Source organism: Morone saxatilis, unplaced genomic scaffold (genome assembly GCF_004916995.1).
Source record: "Morone saxatilis isolate NCDOM2014 unplaced genomic scaffold, NCSU_SB_2.0 Contig20, whole genome shotgun sequence".
NCBI lineage: Eukaryota > Metazoa > Chordata > Actinopteri > Moronidae > Morone > Morone saxatilis.
The window spans coordinates 9,334,565-9,347,368 of NW_023339763.1; the positions used below are offsets into that span (position 1 = coordinate 9,334,565).

At 39.6% G+C, this 12,804-nt stretch overlaps 1 protein-coding gene across 1 annotated transcript in view; it reads left to right on the forward strand.

The window, feature by feature from the left end:
* The window catches only part of LOC118331751 (rho GTPase-activating protein 26-like), a 72,376-nt gene that overhangs the window by 46,051 nt on the left and 13,521 nt on the right, over positions 1-12,804 (forward strand). The window contains exons 5-17 of the mRNA XM_035666822.1: positions 486-547; positions 799-870; positions 5,374-5,475; positions 5,577-5,687; positions 6,161-6,265; positions 6,578-6,707; positions 7,187-7,287; positions 8,897-8,991; positions 10,123-10,201; positions 11,718-11,754; positions 12,034-12,099; positions 12,274-12,348; positions 12,442-12,526. Coding sequence (XP_035522715.1) covers positions 486-547; positions 799-870; positions 5,374-5,475; positions 5,577-5,687; positions 6,161-6,265; positions 6,578-6,707; positions 7,187-7,287; positions 8,897-8,991; positions 10,123-10,201; positions 11,718-11,754; positions 12,034-12,099; positions 12,274-12,348; positions 12,442-12,526 — 1,120 coding nt within the window. The remainder of the gene's footprint in view (positions 1-485; positions 548-798; positions 871-5,373; positions 5,476-5,576; positions 5,688-6,160; positions 6,266-6,577; positions 6,708-7,186; positions 7,288-8,896; positions 8,992-10,122; positions 10,202-11,717; positions 11,755-12,033; positions 12,100-12,273; positions 12,349-12,441; positions 12,527-12,804) is intronic.

The window sequence follows — 12,804 nt, forward strand, 5'->3', positions numbered from 1 at the left end:
TGTGTGTGTGTGTGTGTGCGCGTGTGCGCGCGTGTGCGCGTGTGTGCGTGTGTGTGCGCGTGTGTGTGTGTGCGTGTGTGTGTGTGTGTGAAGTGTTGGACAGGGACAGAGGCAATTGAAGTGGAAACTCTGACCCAAAACAATGTAGCCATGCCTTGCCTGCCAGCGAGTGGGGAAATGAGCGCTGAGCTGTGCTCACTGTGAAAGCACCATAGAAACAAACCATATAAATTGCGGTTTCATTTCCAGTTAATTACTCTGCTGTGTCATGAGTTTAGAAAAATTTGTGAGAAGTCCAAGAGCAGAAACAAAGCTTCATCCCCACCACCTCGTGCCAACTTTCTTCAAACACTCCCTGTTTCTGTTTGCCTGTACTTGAGTGTCCCTCTTCATCACTATTTGAAATACCAAATTTCTGTCTCCGCCTCTCTTTCCAATTATCTCCCGTCTTTTATGCCTCTCTCTCTTCCCATGTCGGTCCTTAGCCAAGTCTCTGCAGGAGTTTGCAGCGGTCCTACAGAACTTGGAAGATGAGAGGACACGTATGGTGAGTGACAAACAAATTATAAGGAATATTATAGGTGGTTGATGGGAGGATGATGGGGCTGACCCCTCTAAGTCAATTATTAAAATCGACTCAGAGGGAATGTTTTTGATTTTTAGATTCTGGTAAACTGAGAAATTGTCAGTTAATTAGTTTCTATATTTTCTTACACCCTTAATTCCTAGAAAGTGATGTCTTGCATCATATAATATTCACAAATAGGCTTGTCTGTGTGTGTCTGTGTGTGCCCCCAGATCGAGAATGCCAATGATGTGCTGATTATGCCTCTGGAGCGGTTCAGGAAAGAACAGATCAGTGCAGCCAAGGTAAGGAGGCAACACTGCACAGACACAGGACTGGTAACAGTCGCTACACATGTACTGTGCATCAGTACTGACATGCTGGCAGGAAAAAACATAAATCAGTAAATCAATAATATCCTTTCAGTGCTTCTGCAGCTTCTAGAAGGACACTGGCAGACGTAGTGCCACCTAAAACACAGTTGATAATAATATGCAGTAGGTTTTAGTTAAATGTGATATTAATATGTATTTGTATATTGGACTGTTGGGCAGTGACAAATATTGGTATTTATAAGCTGTTTTACAAAAGCTTCAAATGCGATTCATTCAATCTGATTTTGAGCTCTGCTTTATAATGACGACTGTTCAGTAAAGATCTCAACCCTCCGGCTGTTTTTAATTGATGTGCAACCTTTGACACTTTAATGGAGGACTGGCAGAGGGACACTAGCACCTCTGCATCACCACCATTTGTAAAACTATTGTCACAAATTAAAGTTCCAGTGAGATCCATCTCAATGCAGGATAATTACAGTATTTCCCTAAGAGGTAATAGGGATGTTCAATATAATGTGATATAAAGCATATTGCCAAATCATTTTGGAATACTTTTAAAACACCTTCTTTTTTTTTACATTGAGTGATCACATATATATACACACTGATTGAAGAATTATAGTGTATTTGACTGAAAACTTTACTAGATGCAAAAATTTGCTATAAAGTATAGCATCTAATGTCATGGTATGACATTTTGCCAATACTGCATACCTGTAAGTGTTAACTTGTGAATTTCACCATCTCAGTTGCCACACATTGTTCCTGCATCGACAAAGTTTGTTAAAAAATCCTGTTAAGACAGACTTGTAATAAAAAGCTTATGTGTAAATACTTTCACGTAATTTTGATGGCATGTCTCGGGGTCTCCCTTCTCTCCATGAATGATTGTCCATGACTGTCTATCAAGGTCTCAGCAACCACTACATGACCTGGATTGGAGATTAGAGGAATTCATAATCCTGCCCTAAATCACTGGTTTCCAGTTGGGTGGGGGCGTCTCATAGGCCGGCAGAACTCCCTCATGTCATAGTGTTGTTGTTATAGTGTTTCAGTGGGTATAAATCTTCAACTGAATGTACAAGAGAGTATGGAAACATGGTACATGAAAAAGTAAGCAAGCAGTAAACAGGAGAATGTTAACTCAAGATTTTACTATATAAATATTATGCCCATTTGATTTTCTTTGCACTGTAGACTTTTAACAACAAATTCTACAATATTTCCAGTTAAAGGATAAGTATTATACTATATTTTGATAATCCCTTGCCCCATGTTTTAAATCTCCTCACAGCAGGTCATGGTGCACTTGCTCTGTGTAGTCATTAGCCATAGGATCTAGATGAGTAGCCACAGGGGTTCCCCCAATACATGCAGTATTGAATGTGTTATTAGTGTATACTCTGCTTATCCATCCCCTTATAGCAGGTCATGGTTTGATTGTGACATGGTGGCCAGATTAAGAAGTGAACGCATTATCTGTGTGGTTAAGTCACCATGAGCGATGTTCTAATCCCAGTTTAGCCCTAAAAGAACTGACAAATCTTCGCCAGGCGCAGTTTCACCTTGTCCTAAAGCTCCGGAGCTGGCAGCACTCTGACACAGGAGGAGTCGAAACAGTTTATTTAAAGAGAACCCTAGCCCAGGTTCTAATCATATTCACAGTGGAATTCGCACAAATTAAATTGTGGCAGATGTCTCAAAAAACGCGTTGCATAAGTAACTAAATTCCTTCAACATGCACAGCAAGCATAAATAGCACAACACTGCTTTTAAGACCGACATGAGGCTGGCACTCCTGCACTCTGAAGGGCATAAAGCTGCTAGTGTGAGGCCCATGTAAAACAAACAAATACATCAGTCTTGCAATAACAATAGGAACCTTTCTGAATGAACGCATTCAGTATAAAGTCTTCGGAAAAGATCTACTGCTGCACTGATTTTGGAAAGGTGTTATTTATGTCATGAATTAGATCCAGTCGTAAAGAACTGCCTACATAAACACACACATGAGCAAAATGTATGATTTATATTATCATTTATTTACTTACTCTGTTCATTTAGTGTGGTTAGATATGGAAATGATATTCTGATTTTGTCTTTTTGGTGATAAATATGTGCATTAGTATTCCTTCTATGAATTTAAGTTTGAATAACAACTTATTTAGGTTGACACATTTACAGTTTGACAAATGGAAGTGATCAGAGTATCTCAGTCAGCGATGCGTGAGTGTTTCTATCCATTTAAAGGAACAGAAGATGCTGATTCTGTTAAGGATATTTTTAATTTCTTTTACTGTCAGTGAAAAAAAAGCGCCAATAAATGGAATGTTTATAAAAAGTTTCATGCCATGTGCTGTAGGCAGAAACAGGCAGGGAGTGATGATGTATTGGTTGGCTTCATGTTTCAGTGGGACCCCACTAGTAATTGTTGACATGACGGAGCAGCGGAGTGTAGAGTCAAACTTAATTGTAGCTGTGATGAGTCACTCTGGTGGCAGAGCATGATCCTGTATCAAAACATTTCATTCACTTTACTCTTCTGGAAAAAGAAAAGAAAAATCACCAGTTAGCAGTCACACTGGGATGAGATTGCCATCTGCTGGCCGAGGATGGAAATAACTAGTAAAGTAAACCAATTTAAATGCCTCTTTTTCATGAGATTTGGTTAAAAAAAAACAATGATTCATAATTGATATTTGTGCCAGGTGTGCAATTTGTAAATTGCTCTCAGACATTCAGGCTTCCTTCTGTTGATTATGTAAAATGTATTTTTAGTTAAAATTATGTAATGAAACCCCTAACGAGGGACACACAGGAGATGGTTGCAGCAACAGTCATTTCAGACATGATTTCCTCAGTGAATATGAAAAAATGAAAGAGGCAGATTTAAACAGAGGCCTTGTTGTTTCGGGGAACGTTCATCATCTCTGATGCATTCTGCAGCTGCTGTCTGTTCCTCCTCTGGCCCTGAGGACTCTTCTTGCTGTCTTCAGCTTGGCTATGAAACACCTGTGTCATGTGACTGCAACCGAGGTTGACATCATGGGATTGTCAGAGTTCAGACTGATGAGGCACTATTTTGTTGTTTTCACTGATCTTATCGATATCTTTAGAGTTGGGATTCACACAAATACACAAAGACTGGTTAATACGGCAAAGTACAGTCATCACCGGTGAAGGCAATTCATCACATTGATGTAAATCCTGTAAATCCCAAAATACCATAAAAAAGTGCTGCTCATTAGGCACTTTACAAAACCACAGATATTAAAGATAGCTTCCATGGTTGACAAATGTGCATTACAGTACACACTATATTGGCATATTTACCAACCCCATATTCTGGCATCAGTGAAGTTAAAGGTCCAGTGTGTAACAACCAGTGGGCTGTAATGGCAGAAATGGAATATGATATTCATAGGCATGTTTTCCTTAGTGTATAATCACCTGAATATAGTAATTGTTGTGCTTTTGTTACCTTAGAATGAACCATTTTTATCTACAGACGCCATGGGTCCGCCACGTTTTGAACATTGGCTGTAGATAGGGCATTTTATGTTTTTTGTGGGTTTTGGGCACCATAGTTTCAAACACACTTCACAGCCCATTCTCATTGCCAGGTCATCAGATATAGACGCGAGCTGTGTCCAGTTATCTGCAACTTCGCTGCTAGATGCCAGTAAATCCCACAAACTGGTCCTTTTAAGATGGAGCCATGTTTTCGAGTTTCTTTGTGATGTTCCAGCCCGGTCATGTTATGAATCTGGGATAAAGAAATGAAATAACGTTAACAGGCCGGGGCAGATGTACAGTAATAACACCCCAGGGCCTCTCTGACAGAGCAAGACCCACCCTGATCTGCCCCTGCTCTGTTTATGTGTTCACTCCTCCTCTCATTTTCCCTCTCTCTCCCTCTTTACTGATATCCATATGTCTCCTTTCAACTGGCTTGAATTACATTAAAGTTTAATGATCCTAACGTGACAACAATTAGAATACGGTCAGAAGAAATCAGCTGGCAAGTGGGAATTTTTTTTTCTTTGATCTTCTTGGACACTTTTCGAGTTTGTCTCAGTATTTTTCAGTCCAGCAGAAACACACGCCCTTCTCTATCTGTCCCTGGTTTATCGTCCATCTATCTGTCAGTCTCATAAGTCAATGATCTCAGCTCTGATGAAACAGTCTGTTGTTTAATAAGCAGCTGTGTTCTCCAGAGGACTCCATGAAAAATGGAAAATATTATGTAAAAGCTATGTAAAAACATTGAGTCAGTTTTTGTCCAGCTACACAAGGGGTCTCACTAATCAAATTACTTGCAAAAACCATGTCAATATGATGAGGAAAAAATAAACGTTTGGTCTATTAACGCCGCACAAGTCCCACAGGAGTTGAGTTATATAAAAAGAAGCTAGATCTGTAACTCAAATAAAAGTTTTAATCTTTTAGTTTTTGTTGTATCTGTTACAGGAAGCCAAGAAAAAATATGACAAAGAGACAGAGAAGTATTGTGCAGTGCTTGAGAAGCACCTCAGCCTTTCAGCGAGGAAGAAAGAGTCACATCTACATGAGGTAAAATGTTGTGTCTTTGTTTACAGCTTGATTCGTGGTATTATGTGTGATATGTTTTTTTCCACGAATATCAATTTTCTTAATTTCCTTCCCCGTTGCAGGCGGATAACCAGGTAGATAATGTACGGCAGCATTTCTACGAGGTTTCTCTGGAGTACGTCTTCAAGGTGCAGGAGGTCCAAGAGAGGAAGATGTTTGACTTTGTGGAGCCTGTAAGATGACGACTTTTATGTCATTTTTAAACTCTTGGCAAACAGCATTTTTTTTAGGTTTTGGTCCCTTGCTCAAGGGCACCTCAGTGGTAGTTACTGAGGAAATAAAGACACACACCCCTGACTTTTAACTCTGTAGTAAAGTAAGTCTAATTCATCGTCTCTGTTTTAGGTTTTGTGTTTTAAAATATTAAATTTTGGCTTTGTTGCAACATTATATTTCAGAATTGGTAATTTTTTTGGCATATATACAGGTCATAGTTACAAACTCTCCTAACTTCTTGTTCTATGAATCTGGTAAAATAAATATCTCCTCTTCACCTTGTTCACTAACCCACCTGTGTTTTGTCTTCCTTCTTTTACACTTTTTTCTCACTTCCTCCAAATCCTCAACCTTCTCTCCTTTCTTTCTTACACCTTTTTGTTATCTTTATCCACTCGGTTTCTTCCTTTATCTACATCTCTTCCCTCAGCTGTTGGCCTTTCTCCAAGGCCTGTTCACCTACTATCACCATGGCTATGAGCTGGCAAAGGACTTCAACCATTTCAAGACTGATCTCACCATCAGCATACAGAATGTAAGGTCACACATAAACAGAGCACAAGATCACATAATAACCTTGAGCAGTGCACGTAAATGTAGATTTATGCAGTAAAAAAATCTAAAACATGGAAGTTCTGAAAAAGCATGTTTTTATTTGTTTTTAAAAAACAGAAGCTTGAATTTTCAGGAGTTGTAGCAATGAGCATTCCTTGTTTTTTCCGTAATTAAAATGTACTTCTCACTTTGCTGAAGAATAGGTTGTCATGTGCTGCTGTTGCAACTAAAGCTTCCTCGGTATCAGACTGACAGGCCTAAGGCATGTGCACCTGTGTCCTTGTGTTGACAGACGAGGAACCGATTTGAGAGCACGCGGTCGGAGGTGGAGTGTCTGATGAGGAAGATGAAGGAGAACCCACATGAACACAAGAGTGTCAGCCAGCATACCATGGAGGGATACCTGTTTGTACAGGAGAAGCGTATGTATTAGCACATGTTACATGTGTATGTACATGTTAGATCTTCTTGAGGGCATAATTCAGGAACAATTTACAGTCTTGCAGCATCCATGGAAACATGAATGAGTAGGCAGGTGGGAGGGTGTGTGTAGGCACAGTACGTGCATGTTGGGGGCATGTTGTTTGGCTCACACACACACAGACACACACACACACATTGTCAAGAACAGCAGAACAAACAAACCATAATGAACCTTTGGTTGACGAAGTCAAGTCTGATCTGTTGGAGACGTGACAGCAGCTCTGACCGCGTGCGGTTACCATGGTAACTAAAGCAGGCATGACTAAGACTCATCCTTTTTTTCTTTTGCTTTAACCCCGTCTCCCCCTCCTCCTGCCTCTGTCTCTGTTCTTCTCTGACCATTTGACATCACTGTTTTCTCTGTGTTTTTGTTTTTAACCTTCCCTCTCTTCATTTGTCTCCTCTTTCTCTCCCTCAGGCTCATTTGTATCTACCTGGGTGAAGTACTACTGTACGTACCATCGTGAGCCCAAGAGGGTCACCATGGTCCTGTTTGACCCTAAATCAGGAGGGAAAATGGTGAGTAGCTTTGGCTACATAGATAAGGTTACAATAACACTAAACATCCAGGATATCCATCTGTCTAGCTTTCTATATTTATATCTATATGTCTATATGTAACAAAACATGATACTTACATAGATCTTTATAGCAGTAGAAACGTACATAGTCAAGTCACACAATATTCCAGACACACAGACACCCTCATATGCAGACACAAACACACAGACACACACCTATTTTGCGTGTCACTTCAGCCTATTATCATGTTGTCTGATTTGCAGTTGGTTCTCATCCAGTTCATCCCAGTGGGCAGCTCTCCAACTCTCATTAACACACTCAGCTCACGGTTGAGCACAACAAGCTCTCAGTGTGTGTTCGGGTATATTTCCCAATACGTAACACAATGTCAAGAGATTTTTTTAAGGGAAGCTACAGTGAAGTTTGGAGAGCGGAAAACTGTTTTTGAATGATCAACCGAAAATGTCAGGTTCTGCGTCAGTCCTTCAGTATCGAGGCGATAAGCGTTTGTGACGCAAGGCACCGTTTTACACTGGTGTACAGTCATACAGGGAGAGAGCGATAACAGTTTCTCCCATAACAGCATCCTCAATAGATCTGAGTGATTAGATGTTGTGAGTAAGCAGCATGACTTTGTGTGTTATCACCCTCTCCACCTACATGCAGAATAACCCAAAGCGGATGCAAGCTCGGGCCTGTTCTCTAAAGGAGCAGTACTGAAGTAAAAGTAGACACACAACATATGAGACAGCAAGAACATAACACATCATCAGACCTAGGCTTGTTAATGTTTTATAGAAAGAGAACCTGTCTTAAATGTTTTGTATGTATGTTGAATGTGTATGAAGTGGGAGTATACATATGCTGCCTTATCACACAGTATCTTTATATAAAAAAAAATCTAAATAAAATGGATTCAAAAAAATCTAAATAAAATGGATTAAAAAAATCAAAACAAAACAAATAAATGAACACACGTCTTATGAAAGATGGGCTCAGTTTTGTTTCTGTCTTCTGGGGCTATAACATGCACATGGTGAATATCACTCAACATTAGTTAAAATATGGGGACTTGGTCTTTTTTTTCTCCTTTATAGTGAATGTTTGTGTTCATGTTAGTAAAGTATTATGAGGGACAGAAATTTTAAATATTGCCTCAAAATGAATTGAACCTGTGACTTAGTGTCTCATGAACGACAGGGTTCAGTTTGTGATGAGATAATGCTCAAATCCTTTTAAGTGCTTATATAACTCCAAGATGGCACGGTAACACCACATCTCTTAGTACCTATTTATAGATATTTTTCAGTTGGAAGCTCTTTTCTTGTTTGTCAGTTCCTGCAGAGATTTGTGTCGTTGCCCACCTCACACTTAAAGTGTTATCCTCTCAATGTGCTTCCAATTGAAAGTTAAACAAGTTGGAAACGTTGTCTGTTTCAGTCGCTCTCCAACATGAAAAATTGAAATTGTACCAAAAAATGACCTCCAGTTGTTTCAGGATGTGTCTCTTCTTACTGTGTGATACCAGTAGGTTTGCCTCTCATCTTGATGCACTTGTGCCTAAATAAAAATTATATTTAAATACTTCTTTTACACTCTTCATCAGGGAGAAGAAGAGAGCTTCATGCTCAAGTCCTGCACCAGGAGAAAGACTGACTCAATAGAAAAGAGGTTTTGTTTTGATGTGGAGGCTGTTGACAGGTGAGTGAGTGTGTGTGTTTGATTGCATGTTTTTTCCTGTACAAACTGGTTCCCTTTCACATTACTTTATCTCACTTTATCGCTTATTCAAGTTGCAAACTGTACCCCATGTGTGTGTAATGCAACAGCAGTGCTTTCCTGTGTCTATTTTTAAGGCATTTTACTTGCAGCTTTTCCATCGTTTCCATTGTCACATCTCCAGAATATTGTGGAAGGAAAAATCAGGCAGTTATAGAAAAGTCATGGAAGCATCACCAATCAATGTTTTTTTTTTTTTGTATGTGGTGTAATTACACCTAACAGACACATGGGGGTGCTCAGTTAATTCATGGCTGTTTGTCCTCACAGGCTCAGCCCCTTGCTGTGTTTCACTTCCTACACTCCTCCTCCTCCTTCCTCCTTTTCCCTCTGCCCTCCTTGCCTACTCCTCCTCAACTTCAACCTTCCCCCATCAAATCCAGTCACCTTGTCATCATCTCATCCTCTATGTTTCCCGTTCCCCCATTGTGCCTTTATTTATATTCTTACTGTTTGGTACGCATCTGTTGGTGTGTGTTTGTTTGTCTCTAAAGTGGTTTGCTCTAATGGGTTGTTTACACACAAATTTTGTGTGGTTGTTGCACAGACTACCATAAATACATTTAATGATGTAATTTTCACGTGTGTTGCTTTGCGTGTATTTCTGTGTAACTGTCCACCGGGGTACAGAATGTGGCTGTACATTCAGTACATAAGTGTGTATGGATGAGTGTGATTGTATGCTGGGTGGTGTGTCATGATTGAAGGACAGTGTGTAGATCAGTGTGCGTGAGGGAGGTTGTAGTGCTGCAGTGGTGACAGTTGAAGGTGAGTGCGCTGCCTGAGTGACAGACTGTATAAAACCTATAAAAAACTGGAATGGACTTGACTCACTGTGTGTGGGTGTGTGTGGGTGTGTGCGCATGCTCACACTAAAGGTTTACTATATCAGGGTAATATATCTTAGTTGCTTTAGTTGAATTAATCATCATGTGTCATGAGTATGAGAAGTATGAGATTTTATGCAGAGATCTTTTGTAAACAACTGTGTCATTTGATGAGTAGCAGTGGTATTTTTACTTATTTAATACTGAATTGTGTTTTTGTGTGAAGGCCGGGAGTGATCACTATGCAGGCACTGTCAGAAGAAGACCGCAGGTTGTGGATGGAGGCCATGGATGGGAGAGAACCGGTAGGTTACCATGGTTACGAGAGAGACAGAGAGAGAGAGAGAGAGAGACAGAGACAGAGAGAGACAGAGCTACAAATGCATTTTATCAGCACTATGAAGGTGTCAAACGTGATTGCTCACAGAGCGATAACAAAACTAACTAATGTAATATAATCTGTGAGGTTTTTGGTGAAAGTGACTTACAACAGCCACATAACTTATAAATTACACAGGCAAATTCAAACCATGTTACTAACCTTTCTGACTTCATAGGGGTCTGGTAGCTCAATTTGTTTACAAGGACCAGGGCTATTGATATGTGGATTGACAGCGTGACAGAGCAATTGGTTGTTATGTAAGCCTCACTTAAACAGTTAATGAGGAAGGAAGGAAACGCAACACTTTTCTCCAATCTTTTTGTTGTGAAATACTTGGCAGTTTAGCTACTTTAGGCCTCTTACACTAAAACAATCTGAGGAGCTTAGATTGGGAAAGTCAGTGTTTGGTGCTGCTGTTCACAACTTCTGTCATACAGTATGCAACCTGTGATGAGGACTTGCAAGTAGACACTGTTTCAAGAGGCACAAGCCAAAAAAGTTTGTGAACCACTGACATGAAGCCATTAACCCATAGATAATGTTGTTGTTTATTTTCCTATTTGGAAAGTTGACTGACAGCCAGGCTCCACAACACTGGGGTTTATATCATCTTAATATACAGCATCAACCCAAGGCTGGAAGTGTGTGTTAGTGCTGCTTTCCACACTCTGCACGCCATTTAGGCAAGTTCATGTCCCAACACCTCCCTCATCCTCATGTCTACATTCAAACGTTCAAAGGTAATTAGTATCCATAAATCCACTGCAAGCTTGAACAAGCAGTTGCTTAGCTCAGGCGATCTGTACTAAAACACATAATGTTCATGTTTCACTTAAGCTCATCAGGCTTCCCTCTTCTGTGGCTGCTGCTGTACCTCACCATGATAATCAATACAAACTTGCCATTGATGTACAGTTCATCCTGTGTGAGCCACAATGGGGTGGATTTGAACATAAAGACACACTGTCACAGACAGTTATATTTACAGTATTTCATAGTCAGGTTATTGTTATTTTAATGTAAAAATAATTTTATTCTAACTTGCACGTTTTGAAGTGCTTTTTAAATTAATCTCAGGTATAAATGTATGCACAGAGCCCTAACCTAGCCAAAATATTCTCACCATTGCCATGGAAACTGAATTTATGCAGATTGCAACAATACATGTGACATTTGTTTATGTAACTCAATATCCTGATATACCCCAGGTAATGTATTAAGGTTTCTCATAATTGAAATGTGCAGCATTTGCTAACAAGCATTCAAAGCATAATAGGCACATGTAGCAGCACAACAGAATATAATGGGGGTGAGTTTGATTTGTTTTTTTGTTTGAAATGTTGACTACTAATGTAATGTACAAATATCTCCTGCCCTCATTAGTTGTAAATCATGTTCTAGCTAAAGGAGTTGATGTGTTTTTTTATTTTTATTTGCAGGTCTACAATCTGAACAAAGACAATCAGGCTGAAGGCAGTAAGTAGCTTTAATTGGTATCAATTACTTTTATTTATTTTATTTCAGTGGCATTGGATTGTTTAGTATTATCATCTGACTTTCTGTATTAGCAGGGTTAGATGCATTTATATATATATATATATTCAAAATGCTATGTTTTGATTTGGCCTTACAATATGGTTTTAATTCAGTATCTCTAAATCATATGGCTTTCTAATGTCGCCAAAAGTAATTCTAACTCTGTCTAATTTGACTGTGACGGCTCACACTCTTTCTTTCTGTCTCTCTCTCCATCAGTGGCCCAGCTGGATGTGATCGGGTTCAACGTGATGAAAAAATTCATCTACGCAGTAGAGACTCGAGGTACAGCGTGCAGTTCTTTTATTCCCTTTGTTCTGTGGATTTCCTGCTTCTTAAGTGTGATACACTGTACATTTGAGTTAGATTTAGTTCAGATGTGTTTTTTCCCACCACAATGGTACACAGTTTTTGCGTGGACTAAGAAATAACCTCTCCTCTCCTTGCACCTCCCTTTAGGTATCAATGAGCAGGGCTTGTACAGGATAGTTGGCGTCAGCTCCAGAGTACAAAAACTACTGAGCCTCGCTATGGGTAAACACAGAAACACACATATTTAGTCAACACTGAAAAAAGAATATATTTTCTTGTCTTTTTTTTTTTAAATCTTCATATTTTTTCCATCAGATCCTAAGACATGTGCTGACGTGGAGCTGGAAAACCCGGAGTGGGAGATTAAGACTATCACAAGTGCTATCAAGCACTATCTCAGGTTTGTATGGAAAAAGGCTTACATAAGTGCATATTCAAGCTAGAAAACCCCTTCAGACCCTGTGTCCATTACAATGGACGTCACATGACAGGGGCTTTTTTTTACGTTTTGCAACATTTAACACCACTTGAACCCTCAAGTCTATTGAATTGGACGTTTAACAACCAATCAAACGGCAGTATAGCTTTGCTTGTTGACATGAAAAAAATCCACCACACGGAAGAGAGGCATGGCAGGGCTTCACCCCACACGTCGAAGTAAGGATCATTTTCAACAGT